The 19,427-nt window shown below is 43.7% G+C and overlaps 1 protein-coding gene across 1 annotated transcript in view; it reads right to left on the bottom strand.

Moving 5' to 3' along the window:
- Positions 1-969: 969 nt before the first annotated feature.
- Positions 970-19,427, bottom strand: part of LOC135524189 (ras and Rab interactor 2-like) — a 55,688-nt gene continuing 37,230 nt past the window's right edge. The window contains 8 exon segments of the mRNA XM_064951500.1: positions 970-3,593; positions 4,372-4,535; positions 4,798-4,929; positions 6,885-7,110; positions 7,513-7,595; positions 12,532-13,327; positions 13,329-13,933; positions 17,033-17,124. Of these exon segments, the coding sequence (XP_064807572.1) occupies positions 3,252-3,593; positions 4,372-4,535; positions 4,798-4,929; positions 6,885-7,110; positions 7,513-7,595; positions 12,532-13,327; positions 13,329-13,933; positions 17,033-17,124 (2,440 nt within the window). The 3' untranslated portion in view covers positions 970-3,251.

The following is a 19,427-nucleotide window of genomic DNA, read 5'->3' as shown; positions in this document are numbered from 1 at the left end:
GTAAGACTACAGCACTTAGTCACTTACCGGTTCTCATCTCGAAATATCCGGATGATACCTGCAAGAGTATAGCGACTCAGATTTAGATGAACCCTTTGCCCAGCCTCCCTCATGCTCATCCCATGGCTGACAACATGATTCCATCAGTTATTGTGTTCCTGACTCCACTTCCTCTTCCCCGTCCTCTCCTTCTCCCCCGTCTTACTTCACCTCTTCCTTCTCTTACTTCTTCACCTCCTCTAGTTCTCACCCCTCTTACTCTCGGTCCAATATTGGCCTCCATTGTTGTCCAAACCAAATGTTTACCTGTGGCCTATTTATAGCACTGAAGCTCTGATTTGTAAGTTAACTCATTATCTAAAAGTGTTTTCATGTGTCAATGTGGAAAGGCAATTGGCGAAATAGTGTAGCAATGTAGAGACCAATGTTTACAGTTTTGCTAGAAGTGCGTTATTAAATTGCAAACTGAGTGTAGTGAGTTGCAGTGAGTTGTGATTACAGTTTTGCAAAAAGTGTGTTATAAAATTACAAACTGAGTGTAAAGCAGAGAACGTGCATTCAGTTTGGCAACACTTGGTAAATTCCTTGGCTACAAGTGTTAATGGTTTCAGAGATAGTGCTTCAAGAATCACTGTTCGAGTTTAAGCATTCAGAAAAAAAAATGTAATCACGCATTGGAGTCTGAAAAGGCTCTAGTCTAAAGTCAAGAGACAGTCGAAGTGTTGGCCACCACATGCTTATGGCAAACAACACCAGATCGAAAACATGCAAAAGAACAGAGAGGAGATTCATGCGTAAAGGGCGCAAACCCCACTGAATGCACCCAGGAGGAGAACACTGTGTCCGATCGAGCTTTAACGACTCTTGTTTATATCATGGATATTTTTACACAAATACTAATTTCTGCATTTCATGTTTCACATTTGTGATTTGCTAAATGTCATCGACAAATAAAACTGCTAAAATGGATTACATTGTGGTGTTTTTATTCAAAGAAAAAAAGACCGTAACTGTTTGTAGAGTAACATTTGAAAACGCATCGTATTTCTTATTAAAGTATATTCATTCCTACTTTAGTCCAACATGACAACAAATGGTCACTAAGGTCAACAAAAGAACACCATAATGGGGAATTTTAGTTGTAATGGGTGCAATAGTCAAAGAAAGGCTACTACAGGGCTTTTGGGAGAGGACACCCAACACCATCTCGTGTATTTTAACCCCCCCATCATTTCATCAACTTTCTTTGCATAAAAGTTCAAAAAATAAATACAAAATATCCCCCAGAACATATACAAGATCGAAAAGACAGTTTGGTTGGTTTAGCAGTAGTGTTTTAAGCATTGCATTAAGTGTCATAATATTAATCGAACACACTACTCATCCTTTTCTACTTGTCAAAACAGTGATGGAAAAATCATACAGGTGTTAGCAATCACAGTATCACAATGGTTAGAAATGGTTATGTTGTAACCGAATAATTACCATTATATCAACTGACTGTACAATACGTATCTCAATAAAACTGTTGACCGTTTTCTTCTTAGAGATCACCAACCTCTGAGTAATACACAATAAAACTGACTGAGATGCGATTGTACTTTAGTCATCCTCAAGGGGAAATTAGTTTAGATTGTCATTTCTTCTCAATAGCTGATAAGGAATCAGCCAGTGACCCCTATAGATAACAGACAGAAACAAATATAGTATATTCCCGTCAACCAATACAATTTCAACTTTCTAGTACAACTTTGAATACAGTCATTCCCATTTGCTGAGGCAGTTGATATAGACAAAAGTTTAGTTGAGTCAATTCAGATTCTGTCTCCAAAATATTTATTGGTTTAATTTACTGGCATATAATCGAACGACATGTGGGGGAAATGATCTCAGGAACACACTGGTTACGTTTTCAATCCAAATAAAATAGCATTTTCCTATAAAAACACAATCTACACTTTTACGTTGTCTACAGTTGACCAGCAACTACAGCAAAATAATCATACAAAATGCTACAGGAAAAAATATATACAGTTATATAATTTGATATAATTGCATTTCTTATTTCAAAAAAAGCACTCGCACATCTGAGTTATCTGGTTGCAGGTGCAAGGGGAATATGATAACCTCGAAGAAAAGAGAAACCTGCACATTGCTCTTGCTCTTATTAAAGCATAATAATTCAATACAAGTAAAACCAGCAAGAGCAGTGTGTTTTTTTCTGCTTTTGTTTGAATATAATGGCGTTGCAAATGGCAGTTAGGTTGTAGATTTAAGAGTACGCAAGTTGACATGATGTCCATACTGCTGCAAGCCATTCTGCAAATATCTTATAGGGGTCGCCAAATCCACATGAAAAGTCCAGCCAACCTTGTCAAAGCATCTGTTTAGTTTCTTCACACATCCCACCAGGACAACTGGGCCCAGACGTCAATTTGTTGTCTATCCACGTTGTTTCAACGTATTTTTTTCGTTTTAAAATAACGTGGAAACAACATTGATTCAACCAGTTTGTGCCCAGTGGGGTGGCTCGATTCAATCCATAATCGCTGAAGTTGAAAGTTATAGCACAATTTACATTTAATGGCAATGTTCCCACGTTTATGGAGACTGCATTCACCGTAAATTGCATTTGTCGGCTCAATCAGAAATAGCCTTTAAATTTCAAGCATGCTAAATGTAGCTTGGTGTTTATTGTCATGAATCTTGCCCTGGAGTCAGCTCTGCAGAGTGGTCACTAGCTGACTCCACACTGGACTTGACCAACCAATTCCTGACACTCACGTGCCGTATCCCTAAAAAGCGAGTGAAATGCATGCAGACACCAGACATTTCTCTCCCTACCTGCTTCCTCTTTCTGTCTCCTTTTAAGAAGAATAGAAACTACTTTTTCCATTGAGTAGTCTAGGATCCCTTCACAACACACAGCAACATTCACTGACCCTATAGTTGAAACATACAGTGCAATTTTTCAATTTCCGCCATTCACTACCATTCTATGGATACACGTCCATATTAGGACATCCCCAGTATCACCATTCAGTATCACTCCATCATACCCGCGTGGGGTCCATATTAGGACTGCCTCAATCTCAGCAGTCAGGTATTGTACTTGTTCCACCATCCATCAGTGCTCTCTCAGGTCTATGTGTTCTGATGTATGAGTCTGTCCCTGTATGCGTTTGTACACTAGTGAAAAATCCAATGTCCCCTCTAGGGATCAATAACGTTTTATTTCTTTTTCATTCAGTTTAATTCATCCAATTGGCTAGGCAGTTGCCATTGTGCTGGTTAGCTGGGATAGCTGGTATACACAAGTTAAGGTTGGGCACTCTGCGATAGACAAAATGGAAGGGTTGCGAGTTTGGGTGGCTGTGTATCTCCGCTTTGATTCGCTGGGGGTGTGTGTCCGGGGCTAGCTGCTGACTGGTTGCCTCAGTGATGAGAAAGAGGGCGTGGTTCTCGGGGTCATGAACATTGAACTTGTAGGCGCAGAGCGAGCATACTTCTTCGGTGGTGGAGTACGGGTGGACGAGGAGGGTTTTGGCTGTGCAGCCGCTGTTGACTTCTTGTAAGGCGACTCGCAGGTAGTTCTGAAGGAGAAGGGATACAAGGAATGTGATACAGGTATCATTCATACAAAAATACATTTATGCAAACATGCAAAACAGATATAAAATATACTCATGCAAAAACACATGGGAGAAAATGACACAAAGAGAGACAGAGAACACGGATATCAGTTATATGCAGGTGCTCATGCAGGATCAGAACTGAGACACAAATACACAGGAATGTTTTTGTTTTTTTGAAGACACACAGGGAGAAAGGTGAAGGAGCGCTGATACGGCTCTATAGCCTCTATTCTTTGTATGGCCTTTACAGGAAGATAGAGCGAACAGAGGAAACCAAGACAACGCGTCATTAGTACACAATCACATGCATTAGATTAGTCCTCTCTCATCTACCTTTCAGCTTCCTTCTCAATATCACTCCCTTCTTGACCGTCCCTAACCCGGAAATCAAAAACACATTTTTTTCTTCCAAAAGTGTCTTCATAGTTCCAGATCATTTTTGAATACAGATCCAGATGTAGAGGGATAGTCTCGGCATGTCATCACCGGCGCTTCTCATGCAGATTGGTGTTGAGTGAAGTTGCCCCTTGACGCTAATCTTGGGTCAGTTTTGCATTTCCTCCCACTAATGGTTAAGGTTAGGATTGGGGGAAAGAAAGCTGATCCTAGATCTGTACTTAAGGGAAACTTCACACTGGAGCCATGCAGATTGTCTCCCCTGTCTCGGGGAAGGCATTTTAGGGGGGCGTTCTTTCAAACTCACTGCCTGGGGGTCAGATGGGGTTCAGGGCGATACCTGGAAGTCGTCCACGGAGGGTGCCGTGCGCTGGGCGGTGCGTCGGCGGTGCCACTGGTGCAGGGTGTCTCTGGCCTCTGAGCTGAGGACCCTGGCTGCCTGTTCCTCCTGGAAGTTCTTGATGAGAGCCATGGCCCCGTACGCACTGGTCAGGTAGTAGCCACCTGGGAGAGGGAGGGTTGGGGAGAAGGGGAGAGCAGGCAGGGAAGGAGGAGACCCAGGAAGAGAAATATAGTACACGTCAATATGGGCATGCTGTGGGTTTGACTGTGGTCGTGTTAATGTGTCAACGAGGCCATACGAGGTAGAAAATGACGTATACGGTTTGCATGTTGGTGAAGAATACATTCTGGTTTATACGCGACTATATCGCAAACTGTATACTGTGGTATTGAATCCAGTTTCATGACGTGATGGGAGACCTACCCTCTCCATGCAGCAGTGAGGGGTCCAGCAGCTCCATCATGTAGAGGATCTCAGTGTCCAGCTGAGGCATGTCACACTGGGCCAGGACATAGGTCAGCATCGGTAGGAAGTCATCTGCTCCGTACATCCTCCCTGAGAGAGACAGATTATTATTATTATTATGTTAATACTGTAAATCTCCAAAGTAAGCTTTGGCAATATGTACATTGTTACATCATGCCAATAAAGCAAATTGAATGGAAGGGAATTGAGAGAGGAGAAAGAAAAAAAGAGATGAGACAAGAAAGCGAGAGAGAGAGGGGAGAGAGAGTAGAGAGATGGAGAGAGAAAGAAAAAAAGAGAGGAGAGAGGGAGAGAGCGTCAGAGGAGAGAGAAAGAAGAGATGAGACGAGACAGAGAGAGAGAGAGAGATGTCACAATGGGCCAGGACGTAGGCCAGCATGGGCAGGAAGTCATCCTCCCTGTACAAAGGGGAAAGGCAAGGTGAGGTATAGGAAAGTTGTGGTCAGATGAAAACACACACATACTCAGAAGCATGCAGATAAAACAAGGTTGGGGGTCAATAGAATTTCAAAAAAAAGTTTTATCAAACAAAATAATTAAGAAAAAGTGCTTTTTAGTTTCCTTCCTGACTTTACTGACTTTAAATGGAATTGATCCCAATCGTGTGTAATACACAACCAGATACACTATAGACAAATATGTGGAACTCATCCACACTCTCTGCACAGTCGTGGCCAAAAGAATTGAGAATGACACAAATATAAATTTTCACAAAGTCTGCTACCTCAGTTTGTATGATGGCAATTTGCATATACTCCAGAATGTTATGAAGAGTGATCAGATGAATTGCAATTAATTGCAAAGTCCCTCTTTGCCAAGCAAATTACCTGAAAAAAAGGGCTTCACAGGCAAGGATATTGCTTCCAGTAAGATTGCACCTAAATCAACCATTTATCGGATCATCAAGAACTTCAAGGAGAGCGGTTCAATTGTTGTGATGAAGGCTTCAGGGCGCCCAAGAAAGTCCAGCAAGCGCCAGGACCGTCTCCTAAAGTTGATTCAGCTGCGGGATCGGGGCACCACCAGTACAGAGCTTGCTCAGGAATGGCAGCAGGCAGGTGTGAGTGCATCTGCACGCACAGTGAGGCAAAGACTTTTAGAGGATGGCCTGGTGTCAAGAACGGCAGCAAAGAAGCCACATCTCTCCAGGAAAAACATCAGGGACAGACTGATATTCTGCAAAAGGTACAGGGATTGGACTGCTGAGGACTGGGGTAAAGCCATTTTCTCTGATGAATCCCCTTTCCGATTGTTTGGGGCATCCGGAAAAAAGCTTGTCCGGAGAAGATAAGGTGAGCGCTAACATCAGTCCTGTGTCATGCCAACAGTAAAGCATCCTGAGACCATTCATGTGTGGGGTTGCTTCTCACCCAAGGGAGTGGGCTCACTTACAATTTTGCCTAAGAACACAGCCATGAATAAAGAATGGTACCAACACATCCTCCGAGAGCAACTTCTCCCAACCATCCAGAAACAATTTGGTGATTAACAATGCCTTTTCCAGCATGATGGAGCACCTTGCCATGAGGCAAAAGTGATAACTAAGTGGCTCTGGGAACAAAACATCGATATTTTGGGTCCATGGCCAGGAAACTACCCAGACCCTTAATCCCATTTAGAACTTGTGGTCAATCCTCAAGAGGCGGGTGGACAAACAAAAACCCACAAATTCTGACAAACTCCAAGCATTGAATATGCAAGAATGGGCTGCCATCAGTCAGGATGTGGCCCAGAAGTTAATTGACAGCATGCCAGGGCGGATTGCAGAGGTCTTGAAAAAGAAGGGTCAACACTGCAAATATTGACACTTTGCATCAACTTCATGTAATTGTCAATAAAAGCCTTTGACACTTATGAAATGCTTGTAATTATACTTCAGTATTCCATAGTAACATCTGACAAAAATATCTAAAGACACTGAAGCAGCAGACTTTGTGAAAATGTATATTTGTGTCATTCTCAAATGACCATGACTGTACATGTACCCTCCCTCCCAAAACACATTCTACACCCATCCCACCTACCTGAGTTATCCTGCATGATGGTGTAGATGAGTTTACACACTCGGAGCAGCAGCGACACCTTCTTATCCGGAGAGTACATCTTCCTCATGTTGTGGAACTTGTGGCGGATCTTCTCGATGGCCATGGGGTCAGGGGGCACAGCCCCGTCCACACCCAGGTCCTGGGGCCTCCGGGTCTTAGCCAGGGCCAGGTTCTCCCTCAGCTGCTGCCAGCCTCCACTGCTCACCTAGGAGGAGAGGAAGGAGAAGGTTATGACCGTAGAAATGTTGTTATTAGAAGTGACAAAGCCCCAGTGCTTAAATGGGAGAGTTGAGAGAGGAAGGTCAAGGTTGTGATTATAGATATAGAATTACTACACAAACAAGGTTATGAATCATCTTCATGGTCATGATCGCCATCTATTCATTATATTTCTATGATCATTGTTCCTTCTATTTATTATATTTCTATCATAGAAATGTAATTACTAGAATGGGAGAACCTCTCAGACCTGTGGTTATGATGACATCAACTTCAGGATTCTCCTTAGTGTAAACACTGCATATAAAATATATCCTGTTAAAAGACATGAGCTCCTTGACTAACGTTCTACTAACTTTCAGGTGCTGCAATTGAAGACAAAGCTCACCTGGAAGTCGTGCAGGGCCACTTCCACTACGCCCTTCAGCGGCTTCAACACACATTTGTGCATGGCCTTCTCCAGGACAGAGTCTAGAGATAAAACACAGACACATTGGGAGTTAGTGACTGCTTCCCCACACTGGCTTGTAACCTAAACTGAATCAAGACACACTGCTGTGTGCAGGGCTTTCTTCGTCTTTTTGGAGTTCGATCAATGTTTCACACAATTAGGAGGATGTGGTAAAACTCTCCGTTACGTAAGAGCTTTGCGTTTAAAACTTTTTAGAGGGATAAATCTCACGCAACTGAAAATTTCGCAATGAAACGGTAAACGTAAAAGCTGTAAAACGTCATGCAGTACAATAAATACCATCCACAACCATTGAAAAACTCAACTGACCCAGATGCAGTTTGACCATGCAATGGCATTTTATTGTACAATGGTGCGCGTACGCTGTGAAGAGCTACTTCCACTGCCTCGCCCTAAAACGTAACCCAGCCATAACCATAGCTGAACCTGCACACTAATGGACATCACCCCAAGATCCTCAGGAGAATAATACATGCTTGAACACAAACTACACAGTTGGATAAAACAATAGCCTCCATCCATCACGTAGCCTATTCTATTATTTTTCATCTGATCACAAACTGTATACAATCAGTGTCAAGCAAATAGTCATTGCTGTTGGTTAACTAGCGGTGACAGAGCCCGTGAACTGTAGCCGGCAGCTGGGTACAGAACCTTAGTTTTAATCGTCTCTATTATTTCAACTGGTTATTCTCATGTTATAACATCATCAACATTTGTATACATTTTCATTTGTTACTGCCACTTTATCATGCAAAGCCTTCATCCAAATGAATCTAGTGGCCTATTGTGTGGAAAACCTGAGAGTAGCAAAAGTCTAGAGGAGGAGGACAGCTTTTTGGTGTTTGACATGAGCAATGCTGGGTTTTCCAGGAAAACAGAGCGAGAGAGAGCGAGAGAGAGAGAGAGGAGTACACAGAGAGAGAGAGAGAGAGGAGTACACAGAGAGAGAAAGAAAGAAAGAAAGAAAGAAAGAAAGAAAGGAGAGGGAGGGAGGTTTGGGGAAGTGTAATGTTAGAAAACTCCCCACTCCCTACAGACTACACAGCACTAAATTCCTATATGTAAATGAGCCAGTTTAGCAAAGCAATGTCAACCAAGGTAAAAACTGGGTAGTGTTTTACTGTCGGCTACGACTAATAAATTAAATATGATTCTGAATACATGGAGAGGTAAGTAGAATATTAACATGGACTCGAGAGCTGGATAAACACACACAGGTTAATAGTTCAGAAACATGAAGTAAACACACACACACACGTCCCTCTACACTTCCTTACTGCTGGTTTCCTGTCTCCTCTCAGGACTGGCCTTGACTCCTTTGTATGTTGGGCAATGTTTGTTATGTTGCTATACCTCCTCTGTTAGCCTTTACAATGGGCTACACCCCTTAGAAAAAAAGTTCCAAAAAGGTTATTTGTGGAGAGATAGGGTTCTACCAAGAACCAGTTGGATCAGAAGAACCCTTTTTGGAAGACAAGGGTCCTTTGTTAGGCAAATGGTTCTATCTAGGACATTTAACATCCTTTACTGGTTTGGGTAAAAGGGTTATTTGATGATTATTTTGAAGACAAGAAGGGTTCTACATAGAACCAGCCGACTTTCATCACTGTTACGATTTAAAATGACAAGTTAGCCGTTCACAGGGTTGGTTAACTCTGGGGAATCCTTTGGCGTCTAGACAGTTAGGTAGAATGAACTACAATGCACTTTAAAATGGGTGGAATTGGTGCCTCTAGGGCATCTCAGATGGTTGTTAGGGGACCTTTATACTGAAGAATGTGTCTAGTTATTTTCTTTTGGTGTATTGTTGTGTATAATAACACATATGTTATTGTGTATAAGAATATGTGGTCTATTGTGTTTATTGTATTCTGATGTGTATTGTGGTGCTATACAGGGCTCATCTGGAAGAGAGGCCTTGGTCTCAGCATTGACTCTGTCAAAATAAAGGTATAAATAAATAAAAATACAAGAAATAATAATATACTATTTCCCAGCATGCTCTTTTGAAGGGAGATTTTCAGAATGGTTTGTTTTACTGTAATATCTGTGTTTTTGCATGTACATTGATTGGTTGATACATCTTCTGCTACACAAAGATAAATAACCTACTGTTTTCTAAATATCTAATCTGTTGGATTTATTGCACCCGTTACTGAGATGGTTGTTCCAGTTTAGATGATTGAGGTAGTCTCAATATGCAGTCTTCCCAACCCTAGCAGTCATTCTGAATGCAGGTTACAGGTGATTAACAATTCCACTTGTTGGAAATCCTAACTCTGGCTGGATTCCAATAGGAATTACACATCACTTTGCAAGCCAGCATAATGTGACTTGCAGGCCTGGTGTGGCCTGTGAACCAGGAGATTCTTGACACCACTGTGTTAGGGTATAACGAGGCCCTCAATGAAAGGCCAAAGATTTTTATAACCAACTCAAGATAGACCAGAGCCTGTCGTTTCCAATAGGAGCAAATCCATCATAGTGTGCAGAACAAGCAAGGGAGGTGGGCAGAGCCAAGCATGAGCTAGTGAGATCCTATTGGCGCATTCTAGTATTTATTTGCATATTTCCGTTAAGGAACGCCTACTCCGTGAAGTGCGTGTGTGCAATAACTCAAATTCACCCTTGCACTCCTTCTAAACAACAACTTATTTTACAACTTTAGCAAAAGGTAAAGTCTACAAAACGCAGTCCACTCTGTTTGTTACAGATTCTAGTTTTGGAAACAGAAAACTGTATGGAGATCAAATGTTTCATCGATTATAAAATTTGTCGGCCAAAATCCATCTGGTGTTATCTTCTCCCACTGCCGACCACTCGGCTTCTTCTGATCACCATATTTTGTAGTGAGTGGAAACGCCAACTTGATGCTTCCCATTTATAACTCAGGTGAAAAATCTGACTCATTCTTCTATTTGTGGAAAGGCCTTATGACCTACACTACCGTTCAAAAGTTTGGGGTCACTTAGAAATGTCATTGTTTTTGAAAAACGCAATTTTTTTGTCAATTAAAATAACATCAAATTGATCAAAAATACAGTGTAGACATTGTTAATGTTGTAAATGACTATTGTAGCTAGAAACGACAGATATTTTATGGATTATCTACATAGGCGTACAGAGGCCCATTATCAGCAACCATCACTCCTGTGTTCCAATGGCACGTTGTGTTAGCTAATCCAAGTTTACAATTTTAAAAGGCTAATTGATCATTAGAAAACCCTATAGCCATTATGTTAGCACCGCTGAAAACTGTTGTCCTGATTAAAGAAGCAATAAAACTGGCTTTCTTTAGACTAGTTGAGTATCTGGAGCATCAGCATTTGTGGTTCGATTACAGGCTCAGAATGGCCAGAAACAAAGAACTTTCTTCTGAAACTTGTCAGTCTAGAAATTGCCAAGAAACTGAAGATCTGGTACAATGCTGTGTACTATTCTCTTCACAGAACAGCACAAACTGGCTATAGAGTTAGGGTTAGGTTTAGTTTTAGGGTTAAGGGGTGGGGTTAGGGTTAAAATAAGATTTTGAATGAGAATAAATTTTTTGGTCCCCACTTGGATAGTAAAACCAACCTGTATGTTGTATGTGTATGTGTGTCGGTGGGCGTCTGTGTGTGTTGACAGTCTTTTTCTGGTTCCCTTTATAAACACACACTTGGTTACTCTACCCCCATGCTCACTCTTTACCTCAATTACCAGTAAAACTCTACCCCCCCCCCCCTTACCTCAATTACTAGTAAATTGATCCAGTTTGGACTTTTAAATGACATAGTATGTCAACAGTGAGTGTAGGGGAGCACGGTCCAAGCTTCACTTCTCTATTCCTGAAAGCCTTCCATAGCCTGCGTCTTTGACCATTACGCCAGTCTGTCTGTCTATACAGGAATCCACTTGGTGTTACAAGTCGAGACTAAACCTTGTAAACATTGTATCTGGTGGCAAACACGGAACATCCTAGCCTATGTTACTGTCCTTTGGGTGGTAGAATGTTACTGTGCCTGGTTTAGTAAATGCATGCATAGGCCTGTCGAGAGCATTGGTAGTCTTTTATCGTTGTGTTTATTACCTTGCATACTTCTAGGAAGATAATCTCTGTAAGACATTGGTTTATATTATACAGTCGTCTGCCCCATGACCTAAGTTTTCTGTTTCTAGACCCCTAAGCTGAGAGAGAGAGAGAGAGAGAGAGAGAGAGAGAGAGAGAGAGAGAGAGAGAGACTAAGTCAGCCTCCATCACAATTTCATTGTCAAACATTAGCACTTGCTTGCTTCAGCTCAGTGTCGTCAAAATGAGGACTACGTATTGTAGCCTCCTTCTCTAACTAGGCCTATTTTCTGTCACTAGTAAGTTCATACCATATTTGGTCCCACATTAAAATAATCCCTGACATTTATGGATTTAGGTTGGGAGATAATTGGCATTTTTGCCATTCCAATTGAACCACAAATGTAGCTTGGCAGTTGGCACCACTGTGTGAATTTGTGCCAAGCTCGAGAGGCCAGGAATAACTGACTGTAGGGAAGGGAGGGTACACTGGCATCTCACTGGCATCTCACTGGCATCTCACTGGCATCTCCGTAACCCAACACTAGTTTCTATAACCAGTCTGTCTTAACATGGACTAATAGGGAGTTCTTCAAATGGCTGGGCTGATTTTCGTCATGTACAGGCTAAGTCTTGACAGTTTAGCACGGCAAATATGGATTAGGTCACTGTGAAACTAGTTTTTAGATGTTACTTCCCTATTAGAGCTGAAGTGGTTGGAGAGAGAGCCAACATGAGCAAATCACTCATACAGACGTTCATGTGAAGTACGTATGTATCTACCCACACACCAGCTTCCTTGTAGTCGGAGTTTCAATGATATGTACAGTAGGCTATAAAGACAACCCCCCCCCCCCCACACACACACACACACACACACTCACCTATCTGATCCTCGGGTATGAGGGATTCGATGGGCGGGTCCAGTTCGGAGCTCTGCGTCAGGTAGGCCTTCATCTGGGTCATGAACTGTCTGAGGGTCTGCAGGAGGTCTAAGCCTGACGTATGACACCCCTTATTCTCCTGTACAAAACTGATATAATCCTGAACCAGGCATCCAAAGTAGGAACTCTTGTCCCTGGAGAGCTCCGCTATCCTCCTCACGGCTCGCCTTTCTGGGGTCATGAAGGTGCTGAAGACTCCAGAAACTTTCCGGAAGCTCAGCGCAACTTTGACCCCGACTCCGACCCCTCTCCGGCGGGCTTTGAAGGGAGGACGGAGGCCCTGTTCCAGGTCGTTCTCCAGGCTGACGCCGTAGTCTTCCTCTTCTTCGTCACAGAGGTCTTCGTCCTCGCTGCTGTCCTCGTTGTTGCCAAGGTGATGTCGTAATCTGAGAGGGGGGCTGGCGGGGAGGGAGAGGGGAGGGTGGGAGTAGTCCAGAGAATCTGAGGAAGAGGTGGAAATGGACATGTCGCTCAGCCTCCCCTCCTGTCCCTCTCGCCTGGGGGTCTTACCCGGAGGGCTGGGGGGGCTACCAGCACCATTTCCCACTATGGAGGGAGCGGGTATGGCCGGTGTCTGGCACGGGGGAAGCTTGGCACGGGACAGAGCCTTGGCGATAGTCTCATCATCAAGAGCGATGTGGCACCGGTGGGCGTCGATGTCAGGTTTTTTGGGGCGTGGGGGAGGAGGGTGTTGAGGGTGTTGGTGGGGCACAGGGATGGCGGCGCTGCTGGTCGTCTTTTTGGAATGGCTGGCACCCATGGGAGGGCGAGGGGTCGGGCGAAGGTTCTGATTGGATGAGGGTTGCAGTGGTTGCCTGGTGACAACAATGGCTGTGGGCTTTTCGGGCATGCTGCTCTTGGGCTTCTGCGGAAGAGGGGTGGGGGGAGGAGGAGCTTGGCGGCGCTGGGAGAGGGAACGGGGGCGGGAATAGGAGGGAACGGGGGGGTGGGGGCCGAGGGGGGCGTGACTTCCTTTTCACGTTGGGGTCCGTGACAGGGGCCGAAGACGTCCCACCGGTAGTCCCCGGGCTGGGGGTGGAGTGTGTGGCGTAGGGGGAAGGAGAGGAGGAAGAGGACTGAGGGTCTTCCTCAAGCCACCGGTGAGTTTGGAGGAAGAGGGGATTGACGAAGCAAAGAGCCCCGTTGGACTGGCTTCTCTCCAGGCGAGAGGAGGAGGAGGAAGGGGGACGAGCTGGAGGAACGCTGCTGTGGCGAGTCGCACTCTGTTTCTCTTGTGTCCTCTCTGCACCCTGGATGTCACCGTCTCTGTCAGGGCGCTGTGGTGGAGGGCGAGAGGGAGTGGTTGTCCTTCGCAGGCTGCCTAGAGCAGAGTGCCAGAATCCTAACAGGAGAGAAGAGATTGGGAATCATTAACAGAGTCCACACACTGTATACATTGAAAAACCTCCAAGAGCTGCCTAACCACAACCTGACCCAATAACACTCAAAGTCATGGTAATCATTCAAACACACAGACAGACACCTTCCTACCTTCATACACAGACTCATACACTCATAAAGAGACACATACATACATACCCTCATACACAGACATACATGCCCTCATAAACAGACACATACATACATACATACACAGACATACATGCCCCCATAAACAGACACATACCCTCATACACAGACATACATACCCTCATAAACAGACACATACATACCCTCATAAACAGACACATACATACCCTCATACACAGACACATATCTACCGTCATACACAGAAACCTACAAACCGCCTAGCTCTAACCTTGACCCAAACGCACACAAAAAATGCATAAACACCCACAGGAACTACCATCAACACCCACAGGAACTACCATCAACACCCACAGGAACTACCATCAACACCCACAAGAACTACCGTCAACACCCACAAGAACTACCATCAACACCCACAGGAACTACCATAAACACCCACAGGAACTACCATCAACACCCACAGGAACTACCATCAACACCCACAGGAACTACCATCAACACCCACAGGAACTACCATCAACACCCACAGGAACTACCATCAACACCCACAGGAACTACCATCAACACCCACAGGAACTACCATCAACACCCACAGGAACTACCATCAACACCCACAGGAACTACCATAAACACCCACAGGAACTACCATCAACACCCACAGGAACTACCATCAACACCCACAGGAACTACCATCAACACCCACAGGAACTACCATCAACACCCACAGGAACTACCATCAACACCCACAGGAACTACCATCAACACCCACAGGAACTACCATCAACACCCACAGGAACTACCATCAACACCCACAGGAACTACCATCAACACCCACAGGAACTACCATCAACACCCACAGGAACTACAATCAACACCCACAGGAACTACCATCAACACCCACAGGAACTACCATCAACACCCCATTCCCACTTACTTTATCCTCCAGTTCACTGACACATCCACAATATAGTGCCAGTAGCACTGTAGTTAGGCAGTCAACCTTTTTATATCCCTCTCTTTCTTTCTCTCTGCTCCTCTGTGATCCTACGCTCTTCTGAGGCAGCGGAGAATGTGGTGAGCTCAGCCCTGCATCGCCCAGCACTAATTCAAGAATGCTGTCCTGACAGACACACACCCAGAGAGACAGAGAGACGGACAGGGAGTCACACATGCTAATTCCACAGGGTTGGTGGGAGGAGTCTACACACTGGACAGGCCTACAGTAGTGTATAGGCCCTCCTCTTTCCTGATCGCCCTCCACCTCCCTTCTCTTTGCCCGAGTTTCCTGCTGCGATGCAGGACATTGGTTTCCGTTATGATCGTCTCTTCTGTTTTTTCACTTGTATCCACTGAATCAGTCTATTGTTTTCTGGCACTTGGTGCACAAGTCTCTGTGCTAACTCATCCAGACAAACAATCACACACTAAGAAATACTTACAGAATAATGGCATTCATGTAATAGAATCTACAGACTGTTATAAATGATTCCATAAGTTACTTTAGAGGACTGCGAAGCACGTTCTGTATGCATTGAATTCCACAAACACACACACACCCTCTGCACAGCAACACATCTGGGACGGTAGAGAGCGAAGGAGCAATGTCGGGCACCGCTTCAAAGGTCTCGTCATACCTCTCTAGTCTAGGGACGGAAACAACTCGGTGGTATTGATGAAATGCCCACTTGAGAAACATGACCTCTGGAGCGAGACTGAGACAGGCAACCTCTCCCTGCTCTTTACCCCACCCAGAGTGCACTCATCCTGGGCTGGGTTTAGCAGTGACCCCACAGGGAATAGCCTGGATGGATCACCTGCAGAGAGATTTACTGATAGTTCAAAGGACATTTCTTCCTCCACTACTTTCTGAGCCTTGGGCAGACTCTGTACCCAGAGCTAAATTGTGTGTCAGTAATGTATTCATAACCTTCGGTAATGGAGTATACTGCAACAAAGTGTGTCTGTAGTGAGTGAACAAACTTCATGACCTCGTAGTTAGTTGAAATGACTTAGCCGAGCCAAAGTCTGCTTCCCTTGGAAATAACAGAGACACAAATATCCATTTGAAATAGAACCTATCTATTGGAAAAGAGTTCCACTAAATGATTGTGTCAGCATTCTAAGAAAAGATACTCATGTAGACTGATTCTCTCACACACACACACACGCGCACACACGCACACACACACACACACACACACACACACACACACACACACACACACACACACACACGAGGGGTCAGAGTAAGCCTGTGACTGATGTGTGTGCCTGTGTGTATAATTCTCCAGTCACCACACCCTCCTCCTCAGCCCTGAGTTATGCTGCCTGCCTGGAGGAAACTGACTCACACACTGGAGTTTCAACAGAAGGAAACTAAGAATATCATGATAGAGTGACTAACTAAACCTGCCATGAAACCAGACCGCACCGGTCAGCATGAGTTAGCTAACGTATAAAGCTAATAGACGGTATTGGTAGCCGCAGCACCTGTACACATAGAAACGCCGCTCTGTGGAATGGGGGGCTTTTTTGTACGTTATGCATGTATGTACTTAAGGAGACACAGCCCATTTGGATATATTGCCTTCAACAATATGATATATATGTATAAATAAATACAATTATGCTGTTTCCTTCTATATCAATTTACTATCGGATAATTGATGTGGATATCATTTTTATGTCTCTGTGTCCAGTAGTTTCACCAGCTAATGCTAATTTGCGTTAGCGCAATTGCTAACTAGAATTAGCGCAATGACTGGCTGTTTTTGTCGACTTCCAGTCATTGTGCTAATGCTAGTTAGCAGATACATATAAATGGTATCCACAAGTTCATCTGATTCTGGGGAAGTAGATAAAGGGCCTCATTGCCAGAATCCCAAACTATCCCTTTAAGCAGAGAAGAAAATAGAGTTGATCACATTCTACCCTTCTATTACTGTAGTACCTGCTCCGAGTTGGGCCACCTCCTCCAGGTCCTTCTGAGTCTTGGAGGCTGCAATGGCTTCTGGGAGATTCAGGGTGAAGGGAAGGACGTCCCTGAAAAGAGAAGAGAGAGAATGATCCAACTATGTCTATAATATCCAACAGATATTCAGGAGACTCCAAGAGTGGACTTTCCCAGTCTGTATCTCCTCCTACTAGCTGGACCTGTGTTCTGTCCTCAGGGTGGGTGATGTCACAGGGTGGTAGAAGGGGTTTGTCAAAGCAAACACAACAGCCTGAACACCAGAGCGACCGGAGCAGAGAGATGAGGAAGAGAGTGACATCACTATGCTATTACGGTCAACTCAATGCCAACTAACAGATCCTTGAGGCCTCAGCTGGTGAATCTCTTCACGAGCAATCAAAATATGCTGACTAAAACATTCCTTTTACTGTCAAATTGAATAAGTTATTGAGGATATTTTCCCGACTAGGTCTCTGGATATTAATGAATTATAACTAGAGCCTGGAGTTTTTTCCTCGTCACGTCTCGTGAATAAGAAAAACTCCTACCGCTAATGATAGTAAAGTATATCATTATGTGTTTTTTTATGTTTAGGTTTTATTTCACAGATTGAAACTGTGTTGTGCTGTGTTGGGCATTACTGGATATTACTGGACAATACTGGATATTACTGGGCATTACTGGACATTACTGGGTGTTACTGGACATTACTGGATATTACTGGATACTATTGGGCATTACTGGATATTACTGGGCATTACTGGGCATTACTGGATATTACTGGACATTACTGGACATTACTGGGCATTACTGGGCATTACTGGGCATTACTGGACATTACTGGACATTACTGGGCATTACTGGACATTACTGGACATTACTGGACATTACTGGGCATTACTGGGCATTACTGGGCATTACTGGATATTACTGGGCATTACTGGACATTACTGGACATTACTGGCACACTTTCCTTTAATCTACTTCCCTGACCACAAGGGTTTTACGTCATTCCACTTGAGGGGTATTGTTGTATGTTTACTGTAAGTTGGTATTTTGTCATTATTGGACATTACTGACGTTACAGTTGTTTAATGTTTTGGTTTCTATTTCTCAGTTGAAACAAAGTTCTGACGTGTCTTTCGCTCTGAGCTGTTTGTCTGCCCAGCTGGCATGAAGCCGGTCTAAAACCAAAAGTGAGAAGAGGGCAGTTGAGACAAGCTATGTCCCGAGTGCTCACCTCTTACTTAACACATGGTACCCGATAGTAAATCTACAGGTTATGATCTTATGGACAATTTTTTTACTTCGCTATGCTGCAAACCAGATTGCAGCTCCACTGAAATACATATTTAATTGGTCACTGGAAAAAGGGATGTTTGCAAATGTATGGAAGCATGCGAAACTGTCCTATCCCGAAAGACAGCAAAGAACCCATTACTCCTACCAATAGTCAACCAGTTAGTCTACTCCCTTCACTCTATAAGATATTGGAGGGTATTGTGAGTAGACAAATATGGGAGTACATGGAAAATAATGATCTGTTTACAGCCAATCAGCATGCTTATCGCAAAAACCATTCCACTACCACTGCATTGGTTGACATGACTGACCAGCGGCTCAATGCTATGGATAATGGTATATTTGTGGGTGTACTATTTTTAGATTTTAGTGCAGCATTTGATTTAGTGGATCATAAAATAATTTTGATGAAATGAATGCATTATGTGCTTAAGGAGGTAGCATTGAATTGGGTACAGTCATATCTAACTGACAGGAAACAGTCCACCTCTATCAATGGTTAATTGTCTTCCCCTCGTGCTTTAAACTGTGGAATACCGCAGGGCAGCTGCCTTGGGCCACTTCTTTATATAATATTTACCAACGACCTTCCTTATGCCTTATCTGTAACTCAAGCTATTATATTTGCAGATTATACTACAATTTACACAGCAAGACAATCGGTTCAACAGGTACAGCAAGCTTTACAAGGAGATTTGGAGAATATCAGGGAGTGGGCTTGCCAGAACAAACTTGTTTTAAACACCAAGAAAACCAAAGTTATGTTGGCCTGTTCCACTATGAAAAGGGAGTACAAATTGAGGAAGTGGCAGAAACCAAACTACTAGTAGTGCAGCTAGACAACTGCTTATCATGGTCGTCTCAAATAACTCATCTATGTAAAGAAAATTTTAAAACAGCATGCATGATCAGAAGGATAGATAAATATTTACCGGGAAAGATTCTTAAGCAAATAACACAAGCATTAATTGAGAGTCAGGTGAACTACTGTTCTGTGGTCTGGGGAAATGCATCAGCAAGTGAAATTAGGAGGCTGCAGATTGCACAGAACAAAGCAGCAAGGATTGTTTTAATGTGGAGATATGGTTAT

The sequence above is a fragment of the Oncorhynchus masou genome, chromosome 4 (assembly GCF_036934945.1).
Source record: "Oncorhynchus masou masou isolate Uvic2021 chromosome 4, UVic_Omas_1.1, whole genome shotgun sequence".
In the NCBI taxonomy this organism is placed as follows: domain Eukaryota; kingdom Metazoa; phylum Chordata; class Actinopteri; order Salmoniformes; family Salmonidae; genus Oncorhynchus; species Oncorhynchus masou.
The sequence above is the reverse complement of the archived record's forward strand: the minus strand, read 5'-3'. Positions and strand labels throughout refer to the sequence as shown.